The sequence below is a fragment of the Delphinapterus leucas genome, chromosome 16 (genome assembly GCF_059928025.1).
Source record: "Delphinapterus leucas isolate spDelLeu-1000000601 "Yukka" chromosome 16, BTC_Dleu_Yukka2, whole genome shotgun sequence".
Classification (NCBI taxonomy): Eukaryota; Metazoa; Chordata; class Mammalia; order Artiodactyla; family Monodontidae; genus Delphinapterus; species Delphinapterus leucas.
Window position 1 is genome coordinate 59,117,977 of NC_143144.1, and position 27,498 is coordinate 59,145,474.

Consider the following 27,498-nt stretch of genomic DNA (forward strand, 5'->3'; position numbering starts at 1 on the left):
ATACTGTTATTTTTGAAAATACTAATCAAATGATTGACTAGGGTAACAAAGAAAAAGAATGGGTGCTGAGCAATCCTAAGTTGTCTTTATGACTTTATGAGAACTAGCAACTGGGAGCCAACCAGCGCTTGCAAAGAGGCAAGGGTATGTGGGGCTCCGGATTTCAGAGGGGAAGAAAGAGGATGAAGTGGCCAAGGTGTCTCTGATGGCCTCTCTAAGAATCAGAAAATTAATAATGGTTAATAATTGTATAAGAAGAGAGAAACTTGAACATTTTGTTTTGAAAAAGTCATATTATGAAAGGGAGATCAACAGGCAAGAGTTTGTAAAAGGAGGTTCCTTTGTTATCTGATAATGTGTGACATCTGAATTAAATTGATTTGCCTTGGTTTCTTTAAAAACTAGCATTGTACTCAATCACCAAACAACAAAAGAGTCTCTGGAAGACTTACCTGATCCTACTGGTATACAGACTTAAATGGATCCATCCCGATTTGGGGGTTTATAACAGATTGATTTGATTGACTTTGCTATCATCAGTGGATTACTTAGTTATGCCATATTCAGTAAAGCTAAAACTTATCCAAAAGGTTCATGTGTATGGTTTGGATGGGGTGTATTTGTATTTACCCATGGAAAAAGGCACGAAGTATTCTGTTTTCCTGAAGCTGCCATTTTTATCCAAAAAGTGACCTGGGTCAAACTTCTCTGGGTTGGGAAATTCCTTGCAATCATACAGGACCGAAGACAGTAATGGCAATACAGTAGCGCCCTGGAACCAAGAAATGGAGAGTGGAGTGGCACATTATCATGCTTACCTTTGGTCCATAAAAAGTCTAGTACTTTTAATCACAGTGGATTAAATAGGATCGAGCACTCTTAAGTTTGCCTGGAGAAGACTGCCTCATGTGATGGCTCTTTTACACACATCACCATACAAGATCTTTTATCAAGTAATAAGATGGTTCTCTGTGGGAAGAGCACTGTTATGGTCAATGTGCAATAATCAATTGTTAAAAAGCTAAGGTTTGCAACCCATACTGTCTAGACATACGCTTTACTGGAATTGTTGCCTCAAATTGAAAGAGCTCACATTTCATAATTTTTTTCTTTCTGAATTCAAGTGTGAATGGAAGAAAATGAGAGATGGAAACTTGTAATCTATAAAATCTATTGGATCAAACCCCACTTCCCTCACTTGTAAAACGGGGTGGGGTAACAACAATAGGCTTTCCTCTTTGCCCCATTAGATTTTGTGAGATTTAAATGACAAAATAATAATGACCATTGATACGGAACGCTTCACATTTACCTGACACTGTGTTTAGTAGTTTATAAATTCAATTCTCACTTCAACCATATTCAGTAGGCTCTTTTTGTTTGTTTGTTTCACATTGTATAAATGCAGAAATTGAGATTCAGAGAGAAGAAATAACTTACTTGAGGTTATACTTTTAGCAAGTGGCATGGTTAGAATTTGACCCATCTATCTATGGGTCATAAAGCACCCCTGTTTAAGTGAAAGCCTCCTCTTCCCATTTTTACCTCACTTCGTATTTCCTGAAACATTATTTCACAAGTTTTGGAGTAGGTAATACATGTACATGGTATAAAATACAAAAAAAAAAGTACAAAAGGGTACAAAGTGAAAATAAGTCTCTTTCCTAGACTCAAGTCCCCTGGTTTCCTTCTTAATGTAATCACTGTTACCAGTGTACGATATATCCTTTATGAGATATCTTATGGATTAAAAAAAAAAGGTACACACCTATTTCCTACTTTTTCCACAAATAGTAGCACCCTGTAGAGTTCTGTCGCTTGCTTAGTATTCTACTTTACATAAATAATTTTTAGGGAATTCCCTGGCGGTCCAGTGGTTAGGACTTGGTGCTTTCACTGCCGGGGGCCACTTTTGATCCCTGGTCGGGGATCTAAGATCCTGTAAGCCATGCAGCGTGGCCAAAAATAATAATAATAATAATTTTAAGTCCTTTTTAAATGAATATTCAGCACCAATACTGCTGCAATGAATATTATTTGGGGGGAAATATACACAAAGGATAAATTCCTAGTAGTGGAACTGCTTTTCAAATTGCTATGCACGTTTTGAATTTTCACAGAAATTGCAATGATGCCTTCCATGGAAGTTACACCAATTTATACTACTAGCAAAAACATATGTTTTTTTATATCTTGCCAACATATTGTGACAAGTGAAAACATGTTTATCATTTTTATTTTCAATATATTTTATTGTGTTAAGTATATTTTCACATATTTAAAAATCATTTGTAATTACTTTCACTCAAATTTAAATTTTGTCTCCCATGCATTCTATCTGTTGGTTCTGGGGTTTTTTCATGCTGACTATAGGAGTTCATTTTATTTTTCAGTAATTAGTTCTTTGTTCTTATGAACTATGAAACATTTTGTCTCAGTTTTTCATTTGTCTTTTGACTTTGTTTCTTTTTCTTAGGTAGATTTTTCTTATTTGCATGTAACCAAATTTATCCATTTTTAAATGTATAGCCCTCTTATTCCTCTTTTCTTTGGTCAATGTTAGAAAGTCTTTCTTCACTCTGAAATTCTCAAAAAAAATTATTACTTTTATCCTTAGCACTTTTATAGTTTAATATCCTATGTGTATATATTTGAGCCACCAAGAATAAATTTTCATATAAAATTTATTTTATATGAAAGTTTGAGGTAGGGATTTATTATTCTTTTTTTTCCAACTCCCCTGGGAGTTCTACAACTGAATAATCAATATTTATCCTCTAGGTTACAAGGAAAAAGCCACTTTATCATATACTAAGTTTCCATGTATAATTACATTTATTTCTAGACTTTATTTGATTGATCTGTCTACTCAAGAAGCTGTATTATAGTGCTTTAATAACTGTGACCTTATATTTTAATATTTGGTAGGACCTGTCCCTGACTATTCTTTATTTTTTAATTTCCCACATCAAATTTGAGATCTGTTAGTTTAGTTCCAAAAAAGTATCTAGTTTATATTTTCATTGAGATCTCATAAATGCATAGATTAATTTCAGGGTAACTGCTATCTTCCTACCTGAACACAGAATAAATCTTCTAATTTATTCAAAACTTGTATATCTTTCATTAACATTTTAAGGGGTTTTTTTTTGGTATAAATCTTGCAAATTTCTTATCAAGTATATTCCTAAGTATTTTATCCTCGTTTTTATCAATAAAAAGCTTTTATTCATTATGTTTTTAAAACATAGCTTTTATTTTATATGGGGTAGAAATTGATTTTTTTAATAATAATTTTGTACCCAACCACTGGAAAATTCTATTTTTGCAGTGGTACTTAAGTTAATTTTCTTGAGTTTTCCAGGTACAATTATGTCACCTACAAATCGACCCCGCCTCTTAAATGTTTTATCTCATTACCTTTTTCTAATTCTAGTTAAATTCTGGTAATGGTGGATAGCCTTGTCTTATTCCTGATATCGATAGGAATGCTTTTAGTCAAAAAGCATGATTTGGGAAATATGTTTTCCATGGCTAATGAGATATTTATCTATTCCTATTTTTTTAAGGGTTAAACTCTTTAATATTATCAAAAGCATTTTCTGTACAAATGTGATTATCATGTGATTTTTCTCTAAATTCTATTTATATGGTGATAATAAACCAGACTTTCTGGTGTTAGACCATTCCTGTGTCCCTGATTACCTTCACTTGCTGGTGATGTAGTATTTTTAATGTGATGCTAGACTTATGTGTTAATAGACTTTTGCATTGACGTTTGGCAGTAAGGTTGGGAGCTGTTTCAGTTTTGCAGTATTCTGTCACCTTTTCTTCCTCTTCTATACTCTTGAATGGATTAAATGTAAAACCCAACCCCTTAATCACTACAGAAAACTGACTACAGAAGACTGACTACTCTTTTGATAATTGTTAACTGTCATGGGCAGCAATATCCCAAATGTCCTGGTATATGAGGTCTTCAGAGGAAAGAATTCGGGTTAAAGAAAGTTGACATTTGACTTGATTACTTTAGAGCTGCAGATACATTTTCCATCTCTTCCCCCTATTTAAAATCCATCATGGAAAATCAGATTTCTGTTCCTACAACATTCGCATTAATGCAAATCACTTCTCCCTCAATACATTCTACGTGAGAGCGTGAGGGGCCTTGGGAGCCCCAGGTCAGCTTCCCCATTCCAGGAAGGCAGAGACAGGACCACAGAGGTGACATAATGGCCTGAGGGTGCACTGCATGGCAATGACAGATTTCAAACCCAGGTCACGTGACTCTGACCTTGTGTTCTTTCCATGTCTCTCAATTGCCTCTCTTCCTGAAACAGAACTGAGATGCCTCTAACAGGCCCCACTGAGGTATCATGCTGCCCCTTCTATCCCAGCCAGGTTTCCCAGACACCTCTAACCTTAGGGATGAAGTACTGTCTGAATTTCATGTCCCGGACCACAGTACGGGGCATGTTAGAAGGAAGGAGGGTGATGTATCTTTGTATCTCATGAAGCACGGCCTCTGTATAGGGCAGCTTTATCTTGTCCTTCATGCAGGGGCTTTGGTTGCATCCAATTACACGGTCAATTTCTTCATGAACTTTGGCTGCAAAGACATGAATCATGAATGCTACTCAAGAGATGTGTCCCCTGGACACCTGGGAATGCTTACGATGTATAATAGACAGTGGCCTAGAAAAGGCTCCCAAGGTCAAAGACATGTTGCTAAACAGCCCACGGGTCTGCTCCTCAATGGAATTTCTATTTTCTATTTTCTGATCTAAAAGACCAGAGATTTTGCTGCAGGAAACATAAAAGCTGCATCAGCTATGTCCTTGGCCTCCTGCCTGAATTGGTTTGTCCTCCTGTATGGGTGAGGAGATGACCTCTGTGGCAGGGATTAAGGTTTACCCCAGATTCCTGGCAAAGCAGCTGTGGAGAGGAAATGTTTAATCCTCACTCTAGTGGGAGCATCTCCTTTGTCAGCCTCATCCAGTCTCCTACACATTTTGTGGGAATGGCAAACACCATTTTGTTAAGCACTATAAACACTGGCTTTCTAAGACCTGTGCTCTGAGAACGTGCTTGAGAAAATCACGCTACTACAATTTCATTTTTTAATTTTAAATTACATTGGAGCTAAAAATTCCCTTTGGGGAGTCTGATCCATTCTCAAGACGGAAAAACACAGGCCTGTGAGGTGAAATAACTTGTTTGAGGTCACACAGCCAGGTATGGGCAGGCCGAGAATGAGAAGCCATCATGGGAATCCATGCATCCCTCATCTAAATAGGGCTCACTCTTCAGCATTGCATCACATAGGGAAGAGTTGGGATTCAGAAGCTCCTCTGTGTTTAAACTTAAATGAAAGCCTTTGGGTTCGTAAAGGTCTCTCTTTCTTATCAGCATCATTTGATATAATTCTGATCAAACCACATGGATGACCCTTTGCATGACGTTCTACAAGGCAGTCCAAAGAAAGAGAAGTCATCACTGCCAGTGGTATCTTCCCACCCTCAGCAGTGCCAGGAGCTCATATTTTATCCTACATAAATACTTAGGATATTTGCTGTACCTTGAACCTCAGGGTATTTCATTAGGAGCAGGAGCCCATAGCTCAGAGTGACACTGGTTGTCTCTGTTCCCGCTGAAAACAGGTTTGATCCACAGGCTGTCAAGTTCTCCAAGTGAAATTCAGACTCTGGGTTCTGTTTCTCCTGTAGATGGTAGAGTTAATGGCCACGTGAGTTAAAAAGAAGGCAGTGGCTTATCAGAGCTCTATGATCACACCCCATCACTAGCAATAGGCTTCATTTTGTGCACGGTAGGGTGGTAGATAAAGAAATCCGTCATGGAATCGAAACTTCTGGTTCAAATTCCGGGTTGGTCAATGAACAGATGTGTGCCCTTGGCAAGTTACTTTACCTTTTTACTCAATTTCATCATCTGTGAAATTGGGGTAAAAAATAGAACATATCCCATAGGGTTATTATAAAAATTAAAAGAATTAATGGGTGGAAGATCTTGGAAAAATTCTTCATATATACAAATACTCAGTGAATGGTATCTTCTTTTATTATATTTAATGAAAAAGACTAGATGATAAGCTCTGTGTGAGCACAATGTAGAGAAATCACTGGCTTGGGACTGGTCTGTTTCCTTCACTTACAAAGACTTAGGTATTCACAGCCCCACACTCTCACATATGACACATCATTATTAATGGCATTTCATTTTTTTTTATTGGAGTATAATTGCTTTACAATGTTGTGTTAGTTTCTGCTGTACAACAAAGTAAATCAGCTATACGTATACATAAATCCCCTCCCTCTTAAGCCTCCCTCCCACCCCCCCCATTATTGGCATTTCTAATATGAAGATTGTACTTGTACATATAGGACATTTTAACTTATAATTTTTTGCATGGGATCTACAAAGTCTTTAGAAAATAAACTGATCCAGGGCTTAAAAACAGTGAGTGAGCTTTCTTTTTTTTTGCACCCTTCTAATGTTTAAATCAAGAATATATTTTTATTCTTATTTTTTTCATATATCTACATTTACTTTGCAAAAGTAATACATATACATCATAGAAATACAAATACATTGTAGTGTTACATACAGAATGCATTATATGTGTACAAATACATGAACATTGTCAAAAACTTAGAAAATACAGGGGAACTAGAAGAAAATTAATCCTATCATTTAAGTAATAAACATTGACAATATTTTGGCATATATTCTCCAATTTTTTTCTTTTTCTTTTTTGTTGAATTTTAGAATTTTATTTATTTTTTTATACAGCAGGTTCTTATTAGTCATCCATTTTATGCATATTAGTGTATATATGTCAATCCCCATCTCCCAATTCATCACACCCCACCCCCACTCCCCCGACTTTCCTCCCTTGGTGTCCATACGTTTGTTCTCTACATCTGTGTCTCTATTTCTGCCTTGCAAACCAGCTCATCTGTACCATTTTTCTAGATTCCAATACACACATTAATATACGATATTTGTTTTTCCCTATCTGACTTACTTCACTCTGTATGACAGTCTCTAGATCAATCCACGTCTCTACAAATGACCCAATTTCATTCCTTTTTATGGCTGAGTAATATTCCATTGTATATATATACCACATCTTCTTTATCCATTCGTCAGTCGATGGGGATTTAGGTTGCTTCCATGACTGGCTATTGTAAATATTGCTACAATGAACATTGGGGTGCATGTGTCTTTTTGAATTATGGTTTCCTCTGGGTATATGGCCAGGAATGGGATTGCTGGGTCATATGGTAATTTTAATTTCAGTTTTTTAAGGAACCTCCATACTATTCTCCACAGTGGCTCTATCAATTTATATTCCCACCAACAGTGCAAGAGGGTTCCCTTTTCTCCACACCCTCTCCAGTGTTCATTGTTTGTTGATTTTCTCATGATGCCCATTCCAACTGGTGTGAGGTGAGATACCTCATTGTAGTTTTGATTTGCATTTCTCTAATAATTAGTGATGCTGAACAGGTTTTCATGTGCTTCTTGGCCATCTGCATGTCTTTTTTGGAGAAATGTCTATTTAGGTCTTCTGCCCATTTTTTGATTGGGTTGTTTGTTTTTCTAATATTGAGCTGCATGAGCTGCTTATATATTTTGGAGATTAATCCTTTGTCTGTTGATTCATTTGCAAATATCTTCTCCCATTCTGAGCGCTGGCTTTTCATCTTGTTTATAGTTTCCTTTGCTGTGCAAAAGCTTTTAAGTTTCATTAGGTCCCATTTGTTTATTTTTGTTTTCCTTTCCATTACTCTAGAAGGTGGGTCAAAAAAAGATCTTGCTGTGATTTATGTCAAAGAGTGTTCTTCCTATGTTTTCCTCTAAGAGTTTTATAGTGTCCGGTCTTACATTTAGATCTTTAATCCATTTTCAGTTTATTTTGGGGTATGGTGTTAGGGAGTGTTTGAATTTCATTCTCTATTTTTTTTTTGAATTTCATTCTTTTACATGTAGCTGTCCAGTTTTCCCAGCACCGCTTATTGAAGAGACTGTCTTTTCTCCATTGTATATCCTTGCCTCCTTTGTCATAGATTAGTTGACCATGGGTGTGGGGATTTATCTCTGGGCTTTCTATCCTGTTGCGTTGGTCTATATTTCAGTTTTTGTGCCAGTACCATATTGTCTTGATTACTATAGCTTTGTAGGATAGTCTGAAGTCAGGGAGTCTGATTCCTCCAGCTCCATTTTTTTCCCCTCAAGATTGCTTTGGCTATTCGGGGTCTTTTGTGTCTCCATACAAATTTTAAGACTTTTTTATTCTAGTTCTGTAAAAAGTGCCATTGGTAATTTGATAGGGATTGCACTGAATCTTTAGATTGCTTAGGGTAGTATAGTCATTTTCACAGTACTGATTCTTCCAATCCAAGAACACGGTATATCTCTCCATCTGTTTGTGTCATCTTTGATTTCTTTCATCAGTGTCTTATAGTTTTCTGAGTACAGGTCTTTTACCTCCTTAGGTAGATTTGTTCCTAGATATTGTATTCTTTTTGTTGCAATGGTGAATGGAGGTGTTTCCTTAATTTCTCTTTGTGATCTTTTGTTGTTAGTGTATAAGAATGCAAGAGATTTCTGTGCATTAATTTTGTATCCTGCAACTTTACCAGATTCACTGATTAGCTCTAGTAGTTTTCTGGTGGCATCTTCAGGATTCTCTATGTATAATATCATGTCATCTGCAAACAGTGACAGTTTTACTTCTTCTTTTCCTATTTGGATTCCTTTTATTTCTTTTTCTTCTCTGATTGCCATGGCTAGGACTTCCAAAACTATGTTGAATAACAGTGGCAGGAATGGACATCCTTGTCTCGTTCCTGATCTTAGAGGAAATGCTTTCAGTTTTTCACCATTGAGAATGAGGTTTGCTGTGGGTTTGTCATATGAGGCCTTTATTATGTCGAGGTAGGTCCCCTCTAGGCCCACTTTCTGGAGAGTTTTTATCAAAAATGGGTGTTGAATTTTGTCAAAAGCCTTTTCTGCATCTATTGAGATGATCATATGGTTTTCATTCTTCAGTTTGTTAATATGGTGTATCACAATGATTGATTTGCATACATTGAAGAATCCTTGCATCCCTGGGATAAATCCCACTTTGATCATGGTGTATGATCCTTTTAATGTGTTGTTGGATTCTGTTTGCTAGTATTGTGTTGAGGAATTTTGCATCTATATTCATCAGCGATATTGGTCTGTAATTTTCTTTTTTCTTTTTTCTTTTTTTTTGTGGTACGTGGGCCTCTCACTGCTGTGGCCTCTCCCGCTGCAGAGCACAGGCTCTGGATGCGCAGGCTCAGCGGCCATGGCTCACGGGCCCAGCCACTCCGCAGCATGTGGGATCTTCCTGGACCGGGGCACGAACCCATGTCCCCTGCATCGGCAGGCGGACTCTCAACCACTGTGCCACCAGGGAAGCCCTGTAATTTTCTTTTTTTGGAGTATATTTGTCTTGTTTGGTATCAGGGTGATGTGGGCCTCATAGAATGAGTTTGGGAGTGTTCCTTCCTCTGCAAGTTTTTGGAAGAGTTTGAGAAGGATGGGTGTTAGCTCTTCCCTAAATGTTTGATAGAATTCACCTGTGAAGCCATCTGGTCCTGCACTTTTGTTTGTTGGAAGATTTTTAATCACAGATTCAATTTCATTACTTGTGATTGGTCTGTTCATATTTTCTATTTCTTCCTGGTTCAGTCTTGGAAGGTTATACCTTTCTAAGAATTTGTCCCTTTCTTCCAGGTTGCTCATTTTATTGGCAGAGAGTTGCTTGTAGTAGTCTCTTATGATGCTTTGTATTTCTGTGGTGTCCATTGTCACTTCTTTTTCATTTCTAATTTTATTGATTTGAGTCCTCTCCCTCTTTTTCTTGATGAGTCTGGTTAAAGGGTTATCAATTTTGTTTATCTTTTCAGACAACCAGCTTTTAGTTTTATTGATCTTTGCTATTGTTTTCTTTGTTTCTATTTCATTTATTTCTGCTCTGATCATTATGATTTCTTTCCTTCTACTAACTTTGGGTTTTGTTTGTTCTTGTCTCTGTAGTTCCTTCAGGTGTAAGGTTAGATTGTTTATTTGAGATTTTTCTTGCTTCTTGAGGTAGGATTGTATTGCTCTAGAACTGCTTTTGATGCATCCCATAGGTTTTGGATTGTCATGGTTTGTTGTCATTTGTCTCTAGGTATGTTTTGATTTCCTCTTTGATTTCTTTAGTGATCTCTTGGTTATTTAGTAGCACACTGTTTAGCCTCCATGTATGTGTGTTTTTTCCAGTTTTTTTCTTGTAATTGATTTCCAATCTCATAGCATTGTTGTCAGAAAAGATGCTTGATACGATTTCAATTTTCTCAAATTTTCCAAGGCTTGATTTGTGACCCAAGATATGATCTATCCTGGAGAATGTTCCATGTACACTTGAGAAGTAGGTGTATTCTGCCACTTTTGGGTGGAATGTTCTATAAATATCAGTTAAATCTATCTGGTCTAATGTGTCATTTAAAGCTTGTGTTTCCTTATTAATTTTCTGTCTGGATGATCTGTCCATTGGTGTAAGTGAGGTGTTAAAGTCCCCAATATTATGATGTTACTGTCGATTTCCTCTTTTATAGCTGTTAGCATTTGCCTTATGTATTGAGGTGCTCCTATGTTGGGTGCATATATATATTTATAATTGTTGTATCTTCTTCCTGGGTTGATCCCTTGATCATTATGTAGTGTCCTTCCTTGTCTCTTGTAACATTCTTTATTTTAAAGCCTATTTTATCTGATATGAGTATTGCTACTCTAGCTTTCTTTTGGTTTCCATTTGTATGGAATATCTTTTTCCATCCCCTCACTTTCCGTCTGCATGTGTCCCTAAGTCTGAAGTGGGTCTCTTGTAGACAGCATGTATATGGGTTTTGTTTGTGCATCCATTCAGTGAGCCTGTGTCATTTGGTTGGAGCATTTAATCCATTCACATTTAATTCAGCATTTAATCCATTCATTAAGGTAATTATCGATATGTATGTTCCTATTACCATTTTCTTAATTGTTTTGGTTTTTTTTTTTGTAGGTTCTTCTCTTCTCTTGTGTTTCCCACTTAGAGAAGTTCCTTTAGCATTTGTTGTAGAGCTGGTTTGGTGGTGCTGAATTCTCTTAGCTTTTGCTTGTCTGTAAAGCTTTTGATTTCTTCGTTGAATCTGAATGAGATTCTTGTGGGTAGAGTAATCTTGGTTGTAGGTTCTTCCCTTTCACCGCTTGAAATATATCATGCCACTCCCTTCTGGCTTGTAGAGTTTCTGCTGAGAAATCAACTGTTAACCTTATGGGAGTTCCCTTGTATGTTATTTGTCGTTTTTCCCTTGTTGCTTTCAATAATTTTTCTTTGTCTTTAATTTTTGTCAGTTTGATTACTATGTGTCTCAGTGTGTTTCTCCTTGGGTTTATCCTGCCTGGGACTCTCTGTGCTTCCTGAACTTGGGAGGCTATTTCCTTTCCTATGTTAGCGAAGTTTTCGACCATAATCTCTTCAAATATTTTCTCAGGTCCTTTCCCTCTCTCTTCTCCTTCTGGGACCCCTATAATGTGAATGTTGTTGCATTTAATGTTGTCCCAGAGGTCTCTTAGGCTGTCTTCATTTATTTTCATTCTTTTTTCTTTATTCTGTTCCACAGCAGTGAATTCCACCATTCTGTCTTCCAGGTCACTTATCTGTTCTTCTGCCTCAGTTATTCTGCTATTGATCCCTTCTAGTGTAGTTTTCATTTCAGTTATTGTATCGTTCATCTCTGTCTGTTTGTTCTTTAATTCTTCTAGGTGTGTGTTCTTTAATTCTTCTAGGTCTTTGTTAAACATTTCTTGCATCTTCTCAGTCTTTGCCTCCATTCTTTTTCCAAGGTCCTGGATCATCTTCACCATCATTATTCTGAATTCTTTTTCTGGAAGGTTGCCTATCTCCACTTCACTTAGTTGTTTTTCTGGGGCTTTATCTTATTCCTTCATCTGGTACATGGTCCTCTGCCTCTTCATTTTGTCTGTCTTTCTGTGAATGTGGTTTTCATTCCACAGGCTGCAGGATTGTAGCTCTTCTTGCTTCTGCTGTCTAGTGGATAAAGCTATCTAAGAGGCTTGTGCAAACTACCTAATAGGTGGTGAGTAGAGCTGGGTGTTGCTCTGGTGGGAAGAAGCTCAGTAAAACTTTAATCCGCTATCTGCTGATCGATGGGGCTAAGTCCCCTCCCTGTTGGTTGTTTGGCCTGAGGTGACCCAGCACTGGAGGCTACAAGCTGTTTGGTGGGGCTGTTGGTGGACTCCTGGACGGCTCATGACAAGGAGTACTCCCCAGAACTTCTGCTGCCAGTGTCCTTGCCCTCAAGGTGAGACGCAGCCACACACACCCTGACCTCTGCAGGACACCCTCCAACACTAGCAGGTAGGTCTGGTTCAGTCTTCTATGGGTCACTGCTCTTTCCCCCTGGGTCCCGATGTGCACACTACTTTGTGTGTGCCCTCCAAGAGTGGAGTCTCTGTTTCCCCCAGTCTTGTTGAAGTCCTGCAGTCAAGTCCTGCTAGCCTTCAAAGTCTGATTCTCTGGGAATTCCTCCTCCTGTTGCCGGACCCCCAGGTTGGGAAGCCTGACTTGGGGCTCAGAACCTTCACTCCAGTGGGTGGGCTTCTTTTTTTTCAATTTTTTTTAAAGAATTTGTTTTTTGTTTTTTAATTTATTTAGTTTTGGCTGTGTTGGGTCTTCGTTGTTGCATGGGCTTTGTCTAGTTGCAGTGAGTGGGGACTACTCTTCATTGTGGTGTGTGGGCTTCTCATTGCGGTGGCTTCTCTTGTTGCGGAGCACGGGCTCTAGGCACATGGGTTTCATTAGTTGCAGCACACGGGCTCAGCAGTTGTGGTGCATGGGCTTAGTTGCTCTGCAGCATGTGCAATCTTCCCGGACCAGGGATCGAACCCGTGATCCCTGCATTGGCAGGCAGGTTCTTAACCACTGTGCCACCAGGGAAGTCCCAGTGGGTGGACTTCTGTGGTATAATTGTTCTCCAGTTTGTGAGTCACCCACCCAGTGGTTATGGGATTTGATTTTATTGTGCTTGAGCCCCTCCTACTGTCTCATTGTGGCTTCTCCTTTGTCTTTGGATGTGGGGTATCTTTTTTGGTGAGTTCCAGTGTCTTCCTGTTGATGATTGTTCAGCAGTTAGTTGTGATTCCAGTGCTCTCGCAGAGGGAGTGAGTGCATGTCCTTCCACTCTGCCATCTTGAACCAATCTCTGAGCTTTCTATTTTACAATTACTATACTAAAAATAATAGGGATTAAATCTTCTTCGTTGATGTATCCCCAACCCTTGGCATAATAGCCAGACTAAGAATTTGTTGAATAAATTATTGTTTAATATATATAAACTAGTTAAGCTAATAAAATCTCTATTTTTCACTATAATTAAATTATTTTCATTGCTGATTAATTTTTGGTGGGCTTTTAATACCACTGTTTTTAAATTTAAGAAAAGTATTAGAGCACTTCTTTTAACTATTAGCTTTACTTTTAAAGCTCTGAATCAAATTTTTCTTAACTCAGTTTCTTTATACCATGTCTCTCCTGTTCATTTCAAAATGGGATGATTTCTGCATATGGATGTACAAGTTTTTAGGCACGTTGCCACTTCCTACCTATAGTTCTTACTGCCTTGATCTGGAATACTGAGCATTTTAAATAACTCCCTCACAACAGAAAGTTCCAGTAGGTTTTTAAAAATCTTTGCTTGGGAAGAGAGTGAGGGAGAAAATGGAAATATCAACATATCTTCTATTTATGTTCTAACTCTGTAATTTAGCTAAGTAGAATGAACTCCACCATTTTGTTTAATTCTTAACACACCCAAATCTGTTATGTAGTAAGGTTTAGAGATTAAAACATAATGCAACAAAGCTTACAGGAAAGCAGAAATGCTTCAGAAGTTTCTACCCATTTTCTATTGATAGTTATCTTAAAAGAAAAATAGATGTGGAGGGCAGGAGAGGAAGGAATGGCTGAAATCCAGACGTTGGCGTATCAACTTTCTTTTGTTCCTTCCTCTAGACTCTTTCAGAGGATCTCAAGGCTTTGGTATGTATGCTAACAACTGTCCGTGGTCCCTTTCCAGTGTTTCCTGTATTGGTGAATGGCCCCAGCTTCCATCCAGTTAGGCAAGCCAGGAACACAGCTCCTCATCTCTTGCATTTCCCAACTCACCACCAAGACTGTTAATTTTACCTCCTAAAAGTATCTCAAATCTATCCACGTCTCTTCATTTCCACCACCAGTACCCTTGGCCATCTTCTTTGCCTTGGGCCACTGCAATCATCTCGTACAGAAAATGCTATTGGTGCCCTGCTCAGATCCCTTTTACTGGTTCTGATAACCTACCTCACAGCTGCTTTGGCTCACACCTGCAACTTTCTCTGGAGTCCCTTGGACACTGGAGCCACAATGACAAGAGAAGCCTGGGAGGGAATCAGTCTCCCAGACCACCCTCAAGGGGATGCCTGTGACCAATGACTGATAGATGCAAGAGTACAAAAGCCCAGCTCCGTTGCCCCAGGGAAGGACAAACTCTGCAGTGCAATTTATACTCTAGAGCCCCCTGTAGGATCAGGTAGAGACTAGGCTTCACCTGAAACCACATCTATTTTTAATTTTTCCCCTTCCTTATCCTGTTTCTCTCATTCACATACATAGAAGTTTCTCCTGATAGCACTCCCTTAATAAATCACTTCCACACAAATCCCTATTTTAGGCTCTGCTACCAGGAAATTTACCCTGAAACAACTCCTAGCTGTTCTCCTTGCATCCACTGTTGACCCCTACAATCTGTTCTCCACATCACAAATATGGTCATCCTTTACACAGTGCTTAGGCCCTGCAAATGATTTTCACTGATATTAGGATAAAAGCTAAACTAATTAATGTGTTCTGCCAGGCCCTGCATGAATGGTCTGCCTGCTGACCTCTTGCTGTTTCAGCTTCTCTCCTACCACTCTCCCCTGCTCCCTCCCTTCCAGCCACACTGACTTTCTGTCTACCCCTCATATCCCCAAGCTTCCCTCTGCCTCAGGGCCTTTGCACATCTTGTTCCTCTGCTTGGTATATTTTTCTTTGCTACTTTTATGTAGATAATCCCTACTCACTTTTCAGCTCTCAGCTCATTTGTTCACCTATGTGAGCAGGGATGTATCCACTGGGCCTTGGTTTAGAAGTCCCTTCCTGACTCGAATTAGACTAGCATTAGTGTTCCTGCCACATTCTCCCATAACAATCTTGTACTTCCCCTATTAGGACTTCATTGTTACTGTTTGTTTTGATGATCTTTGCACTAGACTGTAAGCTCCATTAAGTCAAGGACTGTATCTTTGTTCATTAATTAATTCAATAATTATTTCAATAAATATTTATGTGCATCTACAATATTTTAGGCATTGTGCTAGTTGCTGGTGATACAAAGCGTGAAAAATCGACAATACTCCAGCCCTTTGGAGTATACAGTGTAGTGAAGAATATAGAGGTAAATTAAATAAATATTTTGTTAAACTATGATAAGTGCTATGAAAGAAAATTACAGGGTAGTATCTGATTCATCATTTTATTCCATTTACCAAGCACCATGACTGATACAGAGTTGGTGCTAAATAAAATCTTTAAATGATTGAATTAAAAACCTGGCTATTTTTTTCTCTCTTTTCCAGACAAACATCTAGTCCTCTGAGAGCCAACAACAAACTTTTCCATCAGAATGAAGAGGCTATTTCGATGTACACTGTTGACAAGTGGAATGAGCTTGAATGACTCTACTGACCCCAGGGAAATTTCTAAGAAGAAAACAGGGCATCAACATGCCTTCCTTCAACATGTTTTCTAAGGAAATCAAGCTTTCCAAATCAGCCCTCCTAGAGATTAAGAAGACTAAACAAGTTATTATTAATTGTTTGCTATAACTTACACATTTATGATATACTTGAGTGGTGTTTTTCTTTTGTTTATATATATCTGGGGAAATTTGGCATAAATGAGGTTAATTTTATAGGGCTGAAAGAATTATTTTCAGGTTTTAAGCTGCTATATGTGTATATACATTTAAATATCTTTTTTTACAATCTATTGTTTGTCACAGTCTTGACTGTTTTTCTACTGATGTTCTCTTGGACACTCATGCTGGTATTTTATGTCAGTGATGTTCTAAGGGTTGGTGGCTGTGTGATACTTGCTATTCAATATGTTTAATACCATCCATGGTTAACGTATAATGTATTTGTTTCAGAACCCTTTATCCATCACCAGTTTCAAATAACAAGAGTGTTCTAAGGGAAAACACAATCCAGTTTTTATAATGTATTGGTCTATGACATGCTACCTGGGAAGCACTGTGGCAAAAATGGCTAACTATGTATGTGTAAATAATGTGTAGAGAAGATGCATGTGTGTTTAGCCACCCCAAGATAAATATATGCTCAGAAACATGCATATATATACATATATATGCATGTTTATATATATATATATATATATATATGTGTAGCTCATTGTAAATATGTATCGAGAACACTTCATTAAATGCTAATATCCAAGTGTAGGAAGTAAATAAAAATACAAAGGAAAAAGAGGGCTTTGGACTATTTTTAAATTTCTGTTATTGTTAATAGTGTACCCCATTGCCATAAGATATCAAAATATTAAGAATTACCAAAATGGGGACTTCCCTGGTGGCGCAGTGGTTAAGACTCCACGCTTCCAATGCAGGGGGCCTGGGTTCGATCCCTGGTCAGGGAACTAGATCCCACATGCATGATGCAGCTAAGAGTTCACATACCACAACTAAGGAGCCTGCCTGCCGCCACTGAGACCCAGCACAACCAAATTAAAAAAAAAAAAAAGAATTACCTATGTGGTGTGATTATGCTTTCCTGCATTTCCATGGACTGATAAAATATAATACCAGGGAAAGATGTCACATACAGTACCTGCTCCATCTTGCTGAGGAAACAGTCAATGTAGTCTCGAGGGTTATTATGATCCAGGGACTTCTGATGCTCCTTCACTTTTTCCAGAATAAAATATTTAACATCATTAAGCCTTTTTGAGAATGCTTTGTGCTCTCCAGGGAGATGCTTTATGAGTTTTGGCCATAGATTGTAAATCTAAAATAAGAAAAAAAATACATCAGCAATTCAGTTTGTGAAGAGAGACCAGTGTTTCTAAGTGGAGCACCTAACCGGCTGTGGGGTCTGGCTAGGGAGAATCCCTTCCTCCAGCTTCTGAGAAGAAAAGAAGGGAGGGTGACCATCACGTACATGAGAGAGCAGCCCCTTCCCATCTCCTTGCTCAATCACCCTTGGCCAACCTCAGAGTCGAGAAGGGGAGAATGTGCGTAGGGGCCTTAAAAGAAACAAAGGCAACTGGGAACGTGATGTCTTCTTTTGTGGGAGTCAACTCACAGAAGCAAGCAGAGGGCAGCCTTCCATAGGTGCTGGGGTAAGCGACACTGCACTCATCCACTTGACAAGACACACGTTGTGGGAAGGTGACAGTGCTTGTGTTGGCACGTGCTCATGGGGCAGGGTGGGGAGCTCACAGCCCTTTACCCTGCCTATGGGCTCCCAGTGCCCCCATGAGATCAACCGCAAGGGCAGATGCAGACTTGGCTTTACCTGGTTCCAGGGAGAGCTTATTCGATTAAAATTTTTATTTAACAAACTCAACAGGGAGAGTAACGTCTTATTGTTGTAGTGGAAACGCTCATTGAAGAGGACGGAGCAGATCACGTTGCAGGAAGCACAGGAGAGGGTGAAGACAGGGTCCAAGGGCTGAGCTGATTTGAGAAAAAAAAAATTCTAAAATTTAGAATTTTCATCAGCTTGCATTAGGGCTTCAAGAACAGGGCCTCCCTCTTGCTCAGATTGATACCTATATTTTATTTTCTCTAAACTTCTTCAAATTAGGATGTAGGGATCTTCTACTAGTAGTACATGCTCTATAGTATTATACTATGCTACTACTACTAATTATTATGTTATTCAATGAATGCTGTAATAGTCATAAGAGCAACAGGTAATATTATGGAGTATTATACATGCTGGATAATGTGTAAATGTTTTGCAAACTGTAACGTTTTGCAATACTGTAATAGCCATAAGAGCAACAAGTAATATGGAGTATTATACATGCTGGATACTGTGTAAATGTTTTGCAAACTTTATTATTTAACCCTCATTCTGAGGTTTGATTTTTAGCCCCATTTTTCACATGAGGAAACTGCGTTTTAGAAAAGTTAAGTAACTTATCCAAATTTACACATCCAGTAAGTGCCGAAGTTGGGAGATGAATCCATACAAAAGGATTCATGAGTCCTAAGTAACAGTTTTGGGTCATTTTCTTCCTGCTGCCTTTTTCCTAGTCAATGCCCTGACTCATAGAGCAGATTGTGGACTATTGCGTGCCTCCCAAAGGAGGAGCTTTGGTGGGAAGCTCTGTGTGTAGAAGCCCCTTGCCCCAAAGGATGGTCAATGGAACGCACCCTCTGTTTTCCTGAGCTCCTCCACCAGAAACTGGGCCTCCTCCTGGACCCTCTCCTCGAGGCCCTTCTTCCCCATCCCAAAGTTCCTCAGGGTCATGAGGGAGAAGCGTCGCATTTGTTTCCACCTGTTTCCATTACTGAAAAAGATTCCTGGGAAAAGAAGCAAAGAGCAGGAAAGAATTTTGCATCATGGAGTCCAACTTTCCCTGAAGCTTATCTCCTGTGTCCATCCTGCACTGTTGCCAGTGCCCCTTTTCAGGGATTTAGCAACTGGCCTTTGAAGAGCACAACATATTCTTTGGTTTGGGTGAAATATTTGTCACAAAGAAAATAAAACCCAAGCTCTGGTCAACAGAGGGCAGGGGTGATGGAGTCAGGAGGCGGATCATTGGCAGGTAGAGAACATTCCCAAGTGTGGGAAGGGCCCTCTGTCTGGTTTTGTTAAAAGTAGTAAAGACTGGCATGTGTTCTCACAAACCTCTTTCCTGAGTGTCTGTTTTACACTTAATATCCCTCTAACTTGTGGTTTAATTCTACCTGTGATTTTCTCTATTAGAGGATAAGCAACTGGAAAGCAGAGCAATAGGGAATATATGTTTCCATTTGCCTCTGAATTTACTACAGCGAATGTTAGCTAATCTGAACAAGGAGAAACTCAGGAGCAAAGGAACTCAGTATGTTCACACCAGTGTTTTTTCATTCCTTCCTCTGTACAAAACCAGGTACGTGTCCTGAATTTCCTTAATGCACCACCAGTTTCCTAGTGCCCCAAATGCAAACCTCAGGGCATCTTCACATCCCTCTTGCCCTTCACCCTATACATCCGCACTTGGTAAGTCCCGTCGATTCCGCCTCCAAAATGTCTTTCTCATCTGTCTCTTCTTGTCAATTCATACTACGCTACCACACTTCAGGTTCTAACACTTTTACAGATTTTAAAAGTTCTAATCATCTTCAAACCAGTTTCCCCTTTCACTCCTCTAAATCTACAGTTTCCAGGTTAATCAAAATCAAATACAGGGACAATGAGGCTGGTGCTAAAAATCATTCAATGGGTCCCTCTACCCCACCCCCACCTCCCCACCCCAGTCTCATTCTGACACCTTTAAAACCTCAAACATTTCCATCATTCTCTCCCTTGGCTCTAACTCTGAGCTTATAGACCAATCACAGCTGTTCACTAAATGCAACTACATTGTTTTGCACCCTTATTTTGTTCATTCTCTCCCTTTTACTGACAAGTCTGCTCCCGCCCTATTTGCTTTGTTGAGTTTCTAGCTTTCCTTTGAGAGCCATTTTGAAAACCTTCTCTCTGAAGTCTTCCCTATCCTCTACTGGAGATAATCTTGCCTTCCTTTAACTGAATTGGCTTGCGTGATGCTTTAATACAATTTATCTTTTCTACCTTGTATTACAGCAATTTGTTTACTTGTGTTACTTCCTATACTAGATTTTACTTAGTTAAGTGACTGGGGCATCTCTCCAAATATTTCCTGTGACACATGATGATCTCTTACCTTGCACACAGAAGATGTTCAATACACAATAATTTAAATATTCATTTCACATCTACCAAATTAGCAAGCATTAAAAAGAAATTCTGTACCTAAAGCAATCAAGCTTGTGGCAAATTTGGTGCATTGTTTAGCCTCTTTGCATATCACGACCTATTATGGAAATTAAAGCAATATTTATAGCAAAAACTATTAAAATTGTCTTTGATCCATTAATTGCTTTCCTAAGAATTTACACAAAGAAATAATTCAGCAAAAGTTAAAAAGGTGTACACTGCAATGTCATCTATACTGATTTAAGAAATTTGTAAACAATCTAAATGCTAATGATAGGGTAATTTTTTGCATAATTATACAATGATAGTAAATCAATATTAGGAAAAGTAAGCAATTGTTAAAATGATGATTATGAAAACTACGTAAAAATAGCAGAAATGTTAATATTTAAAAGAAAAAATCAGTATACAAATACGTCTATACTATAATTACAACTATGTAAAATATGTGTGCATATGAACAACATCTGGGAGATGGTACATAAAAATAAATATGTTACATCAACTATACTTCAATTAAAAAATTAAAAAACAAAAAAATTTAAGAATAGGTTAGTGTATTGAGACTATGGTTAGTGGCTCTGGGTTCTAGAGTTAGGCAAATTGAACTCAAATCTCTACTCCAAAACTTTCTAATTTGGGTGAGTTATTTAACTTCTGTTGCCTCAGCTTTTCATCTGTTGAATGGAAATAAAAAATATTTTCCTCATGGGGCCACTGTATTAACTGAATATGGTAATACATGAGAAACCCCCAGCACAGTATCTGGCACGTAAGAAGTATTTAATAAATATTAGCTAATATTATATAATTATAGCTATTATAATAATAATTCAATAATACTCCAATTATTATTATAACATAATAATAACATTATTATTATTATTGGATTTTAGGAATATTTTTATCTCTTTAAATTTTTAACTGTTTTTGCATCACCTTTAAATCAAAAAGCAACTACAAGTTTGGTAAAATTTTTATTTAATCCTTAATTAGACTTTTAAATGTTGCCTTTTTTTGCTCTTCATTTATTCTTCCATTTATCTAATAAATTTTCATTGCTATCCTGTGCCAACTAAAGCATGTCACTTGCCACCCAGCTCTACAAGGATTAGGTCAACGGCCACTGCAGTCACTGACCTTCAACAGACCCTGAAAGGAATTCAGGGGGTAGATCAGGAATGAGGCACTTTGTGCTCTGGGGAAACTGACAGAACAGGCCTTCAGATAGTTAGATATTTTCAGGAGAAAACTTTAGGAGCTCTATTTCTTGCATTTCCTCATACTTAGAAAAGCAATAAAATCATTTAGGGAGACATCTGTTCCTCGTGACTAGCAGCAGCCTTCTACTGAGATGGGTGCTTGATTGCACATACCCCCTTCACCAAATCATATATATACTGACCTCCCCCACTATCTCTTCGGAGCAGTTTCTCAGAGCTATCTGAGACGCTGTCTCCTGGGCTATAGTCCTCAGTAAGTCCCCAAATAAAAGTGAACTCACAGCTCTCACACTGCATTTTTTGTTTGGTTGACACCGGCTGCATGCCAGATTCTAAAAATATTACTACCGTGAACATTCTTGTTTATAATTTTTCCCACATCTTGTATTATCTCTCAAGATGGGTTTCTAAAGGGGAATTACTCCATCATTATGGATGTCTCTTTAGAGAAGTTTGGTTGTTAAGGGGCAAGAAACCAGGAACAGTAACCGAAGGGAGTTGTGAGGCGAGTGCTGTGGAATATTCACATGTTCCTGGGAATGATTCACTGGAGAGTGAGTTTATCAGTCACAGTCCAACCGGCAAAAGAGAAGCCTCTCTCAATATTTAAAACAGAGGAAAATTAATCCAGAGAATCGATTTTAAGGTGATGGAAACACTGAGAGGCCAAACCAGGGACAGCGGGACAACTGGTAATTATCAACAGCAGAAAACTGCTACCATCTCCCCATGGAAGGGACAAAGGAGCTCAGTGGCTGGGGTTACCTGGCCAGGAACCAAAGTGGCCCTGGAGTTATGGGGGGACATGCAGCTCTTGGAAGAGATGCTATCTGAGGCACAGAGAGAGGGGGCCCTCTGGCTCTCCTTCCACTCCCCAATCTCTTGCCAGTGCCTCTCTTTGGTTGATCCCAGTCAGAGCCAGCTGTTGAAAGAGTGTGAGAATTTCAGCTTGCAGTAACTGTAGCACTGGGAACCAGGGCCAGTAGGGAAGAGAGAGGAGTGGCTTTCAAGACAAGCGGAGAGAGATGGGTAATCAGGGATGGAGAAGGCATTACCAAAGAAGTAAAATCCTTGGGAAGGTGAGATGCTATAGGATCTAGGGCACATGTGAAAATTTTCCCCGTCAAGAAAGGGACACTTTTTCAATTGTAACAGGAGAAAAAAAAAAAAGGAGAATGTGGGTGCAGGGGCAGATAGAGCCATAGATAAAATGTTAAGAAACTGGAGAGTTCCTTCCTGATACTTCTGTTGTTACAATGAGTTATGATACAGTGGTTCTGAGAGAGGAAATGTATAATGAGGGTGTTAATAGGAGGAATGAGGAGTCTCTGAGAGTGGAAAAGGGAGCCAATCAGAGGAACGTGTTGTACTAAGAGTCTAATTGAGGTTTAAAGTATTAATTTAAAGGGAAGCCAGTGTAATTACTGAGAGAATTTCTCTAGCAGTGTTTATCTTCTGGACACACGCACAGAGAAGAAGATGGTTGAATTCTTCCAGTGTTGGAGTATATGCCATGCAAATGTGATGGCAGGAGAGAGTGCCGATATATTTTCTAGGTTCTGATTACAATAAATGAGCTATGTGAAGGCTGCTTTGATTCATTGATGCTGTCAGTTAAAAGTTTAAGGTCAAGGCTCTTGACAATATCTATTTCAGAGGAAAATCTGACATCTTCTATTGCCCTATTCCAAAATTGAAATGCTTTTGGGAGTCCAAACCTGGGAATGTACACATATACGCACATGAATCTCACATACAGTAGTCAGTCTCTTCTTTTCTACACGGGGAGTTCAGCGTTGGTCCAGGGCTGTCTGTGACTCAATGCAGAAGACTCTCTAATCCTATCTTCCACTGCAGAACCACTTGGCTCCCACTTAAACTTCTGTTCTTCAAGTTTTCCCTTATCAGTGCAGAGGCGATACTTTCCTCTTCTACCTGCTTGTTGTGTGCAGATTGTGTTTTCCAGAGTGAACCACAACATCTCCCATCCCCCATTCTCTTCCGTAGTGTGACCACCACCACTTTCCCCATCAAATATGGAAGCTTAATTCCTGTCCATTTGGATTTGGGTTGGCTTTTGGGAATTACTTGCAATGAATAGAATGGTTCTATGTTCTAAGATTTGGTCTGAAGAAGCTTTGCAGCTTGGACTGCTCACTCTCCAGATGCTCCCCCTCAGGATGCCCCCTCCTGGACTCCAGGCACCAGCGAGAAGCCCAAGCCACATGGGCGGGCCACTTGGAGATGCTCTATTGACAGGCCCAGCTGAGCTCAGCCTTTGGGTCATCCTTGCCCAGAAGCCAGACTTGTAAATGAAGAAGCCTCCAGATGATTTCAGCCCTCAGCTATTTGAATCACCCTTAGCTGCTTTATTTGGGGAAAAAAAAAAAAAATTGGATGTCTGCAAAGGCCCCAGGCCTTGTGGATCAGAGAAAACCCCTTCCACTATGCCGTGTTCAAATTCCTGATCACAGAATCCATGAGCATTAAAAAAAAGTGGGGGCTGGGGGGTTGTTGTTTTACATCCCTGAGTCTGGGGTGGGTTGTTACACAACAAGAGATAGCTGTGATACTCTCCTATTTTTCTCACTTTGTTCAGAATCTATACCCATTATGTAAATATCTTTTTAAAAAATGTACTTCTTTCTCTTTACCACACCTGCATCCCTGCAGGCGTGGACTGTTCCAAGGAAGCAATGCCCTCTCCACTCCCATTGCACTGGGGCAAGTATGTGCATGGGTGAATAATTACATAGTTGGTTGTCTCTATTTATGTAAACTAGATTCCTCAGTAGGTCTCTACAGTTTATACGTCCATAGATATAGTACTTTCCAAAAATGGTACAGCATTGCACTCCTCCAGGTAAAGAATGAATGGCTGTTTATCCATGCCTTTAAGAGCACTAAGTTATTTTAATTTTTGCATTCTAGCGACTGAACAATGACATCTAAAACTGGTGTGTGGATTGAATGAATACGTTAAAGTAAGGGGGCCTCTCTGGCACTTGCCACCCCGTGTTGGTAGAAATCCCAGAGTTCCGCGCGTCGGAGGCTCTTCCGCCGCGGCTGCCATTGCAGAGCAGCAGCCATGGCTCTGCGCTACCCATGGCCTTGGGCCTCAACAAGGGCCACAAGGTGACCAAGGACGTGAGCAAGCTGAGGCACAGACGCCGCCGCTGGCGTCTCACCAAGCACACCAAGTTCGTGCAGGACGTGATCCGGGATGTGTGCTGCTTCACCCCTTATGAGCGGCGGGCCATGGAGCTGCTCAAGGTCTCCAAGGACAAGCGGGCCCTCAAGTTCGTCAAGAAAAGGGTGGGGACACACATCCATACCAAGAGTTAGAGAGAAGAGCTGAGCAATGCCCTGGCCGCCATGAGGAAGGCGGCAGCCAAGAAGGACTGAGCCCTTACCCTCTGTGCACAATAAAACTTTTTCAGAAAAAAAGAAAAAGATAAAGTAAGGGCTTGAGCTGTTGCAATCTGTCAATGAGATAAATGTTTAAAGATTAAGACACTAGACAAAATATTGAGTTGATAGTTAACAGAAAATGTTTCAACAACTTGATTAGACACAAATCCTCAGCACTGTATTATAGTGTTCAAAGATCACTAGATAAGAAAGCTATCTAGTATTTTAGCAGACATTTCATTTTCGAAGGTGTTATGGGTTTGTTTCCCCTCAAAATATGTTGATGCGCGGGCCCCCAGTATCTGTGAATATGACCTTATTTGGAAATGGGGTCTTTGCAGAGGTAATCAAGTTAAAATGAGATCATTAGGGTGGGCCCAATCCAATATGACTGTATGCTTCTAAAACAGGGAAATTTGGACACAGAGACATATACACAGAGAATGCCATGTGAACATGAATCAGAGATTGGGGTGATACATCTACAAGCCAAGGAACAACAAAGATTGCCAGCAAAGCACCGGAAGCTAGGAGAGAAACATGAAACAGATTCTCCCTCACAGCTCTCAGAAGGAACCAACCTCACTGACATCTTTTTTTTTTTTTTTTTTTTCCTCACTGACATCTTGATCTCAGACTTCTGGACTCCAAAACTGTGAGACAATAAAGTTCTGTTGCCCTAAGGTTTGTACGCAGTTTTTGGTACTTTATTATGACAGCCCCAGGAAACTAATGCAGAAGGAAAACTAAAATATCAATGAATGGTTCTTTGTTATTTTCCAGGATAGTTTTAGGAAAGGAAGAGCTGAGTTATCTGTTCCCATTACAGGCAAGTAAGGAGCAGTAACAAGGATTTTATAGGAAGTTTGAAAACCAATTTTCTCAGAGTTGTGAAAACGGCAATTTTTTGAGCAATATTTTTTTCCCTCTTGAGCTCAATCCAACCCAGAAGCTTCCCGCTCCAATTAAAAGTTAATTTTAGGGGCTTCCCTGGTGGTGCAATGGTTAAGAATCCGCCTGCCAACACAGGGGACACGGGTTCGAGCCCTGGTCCGGGAAGATCCCACATGCCACGGAGCAACTAAGCCCATGTGCCCCAACTACTGAGGCTGCGCTCTAGAGCCCGTGAGCCACAACTACTGAGCCCATGTGCCACAACTACTGAAGCCCACGCGTCTAGAGCCCGTGTTCCCCAACAAGAGAAGCCACCGCAATGAGAAGCCCGCGCAGTGCAACGAAGAGTAGCCTCCGCACACCGCAACGAAAAGTAGCCTCCGCTCACCACAACTAGAGAAAACCCACGTGCAGCAACAAAGACCCAACGCAGCCAAAAGAAAAAAAAAACCGTTGATTTTAAAGCTCACACACAGACAATGTAATCAACGTGTTTAGAAAAAAGGGAAGAAGTAGAGGAAAGGTTTGGTTGCTTCTTAGGTGGGCAAATGCATCCTGATCTTATGTAAGAGAGATCAAAAATTGCTTCTCTTTTATCACTTAGTACACTGCATAATATTTAATTAATTATTCATAAATATGCTTTGAAAAGAATTAGGTTTCTTTTTCTTTGGGGCTTGCAATTTTACAATTTGAAGTGGATTGGAGGAGACTTTCGGGTTGTCCTAGGTTTCTGTGTGTGTAATACTTCATACATATGAAGGAATATATGTAACATATGTCTAAGTTTTGAAACATAATAATAAAATAATTATCTGTGAGCCTATTGTCCCACTGAAGAAGTTGAGCTTGACTAAGACCATTGTAGCTCCCTGTGTGTCACCGCTCTGATCCTACCACCCTCTCCCAGCTCCCTCACCACCACCCCCCAACCCCCCATCCCCAAACCAGGCTGACATTGAAAACACAGTCATTTCTATACCTAGTCATCTGTTTATTGTTGCTGCCACTATGCCACTGCAGCCTTTGTATCCTGTGAAATGCAACCCCAAGCGTGGCTTCTCCAGCTCCCTAAACCCTAAGACCTCTAGGTAACAACTGTTTTTTTCAAAATGTTCCCAGATTGATTTTTATCACAACCATATTTGCAGATTTACCTTAAAGGGAACTTGGAGTCTGTTTTTGATGTTTATCTCAATAGAGTTATCAGAGCATCTGTTGAATAATAAAAGAACTTGTCTGGTCTTTGTCCCTGGTTCCTGGGAGAGAGCTTCTAAACCCTTGGATATGCCCACTTCTAACTCAGAAGTGTCTTTGTTATTCATGCTGAGTTTCTGGGATCACACTTGAGTTTATGATAATGAGGTGACTCATGGTGGATCCCTAGACAGTTTCAAGGTGGGGTTCCATGCCAGAAAGACCAACTCTGTATTTAGAGAATTGGAGCTTTCAGCCAAGTGATATCAGCCTGACCTCCTGACTTTCAAGGAATAGAAGGAGCTAGAGACTGAGTTCTATCACGTGGCCAATGAGTCAATCAATCGGGCCCAAGTAATGAAGTTCCAATTAAAAAATCTGGACACCAAGCTCTGGTGAGATTCCTGGTTGGTGAACACATCAATGCATCAAATGGGTAATGCATTCTGCTTCCTTGGAGGAGAATACAGAAGCTCTGCATTTGGGCCCTCCCAAACCTTGCCCTATGTGTCTCTCCATTTGTACCTTTCATATAAATAAAACTGTAATTGTAAGTATGGCACCTTTATGAGTTCTGTGAGTCATTCCAGCAAATTACTGAACCTGAGGTGGTCACGGAAA

At 39.5% G+C, this 27,498-nt stretch overlaps 1 protein-coding gene and 1 pseudogene across 1 annotated transcript in view; one reads left to right on the forward strand and one right to left on the reverse strand.

Annotated features, from left to right (window-relative positions):
* Window positions 1-27,498, reverse strand: part of LOC111172397 (cytochrome P450 2C23-like) — a 39,947-nt gene that overhangs the window by 9,052 nt on the left and 3,397 nt on the right. The window contains exons 3-8 of the mRNA XM_022569061.2: window positions 18,583-18,732; window positions 17,717-17,877; window positions 17,030-17,206; window positions 5,579-5,720; window positions 4,422-4,609; window positions 631-772 (exon numbers count right to left, since the gene is read on the reverse strand). Of these exons, the coding sequence (XP_022424769.1) occupies window positions 631-772; window positions 4,422-4,609; window positions 5,579-5,720; window positions 17,030-17,206; window positions 17,717-17,877; window positions 18,583-18,732 (960 nt within the window). The remainder of the gene's footprint in view (window positions 1-630; window positions 773-4,421; window positions 4,610-5,578; window positions 5,721-17,029; window positions 17,207-17,716; window positions 17,878-18,582; window positions 18,733-27,498) is intronic.
* LOC149747300 (large ribosomal subunit protein eL36 pseudogene) lies at window positions 24,346-25,946 on the forward strand (annotated as a pseudogene).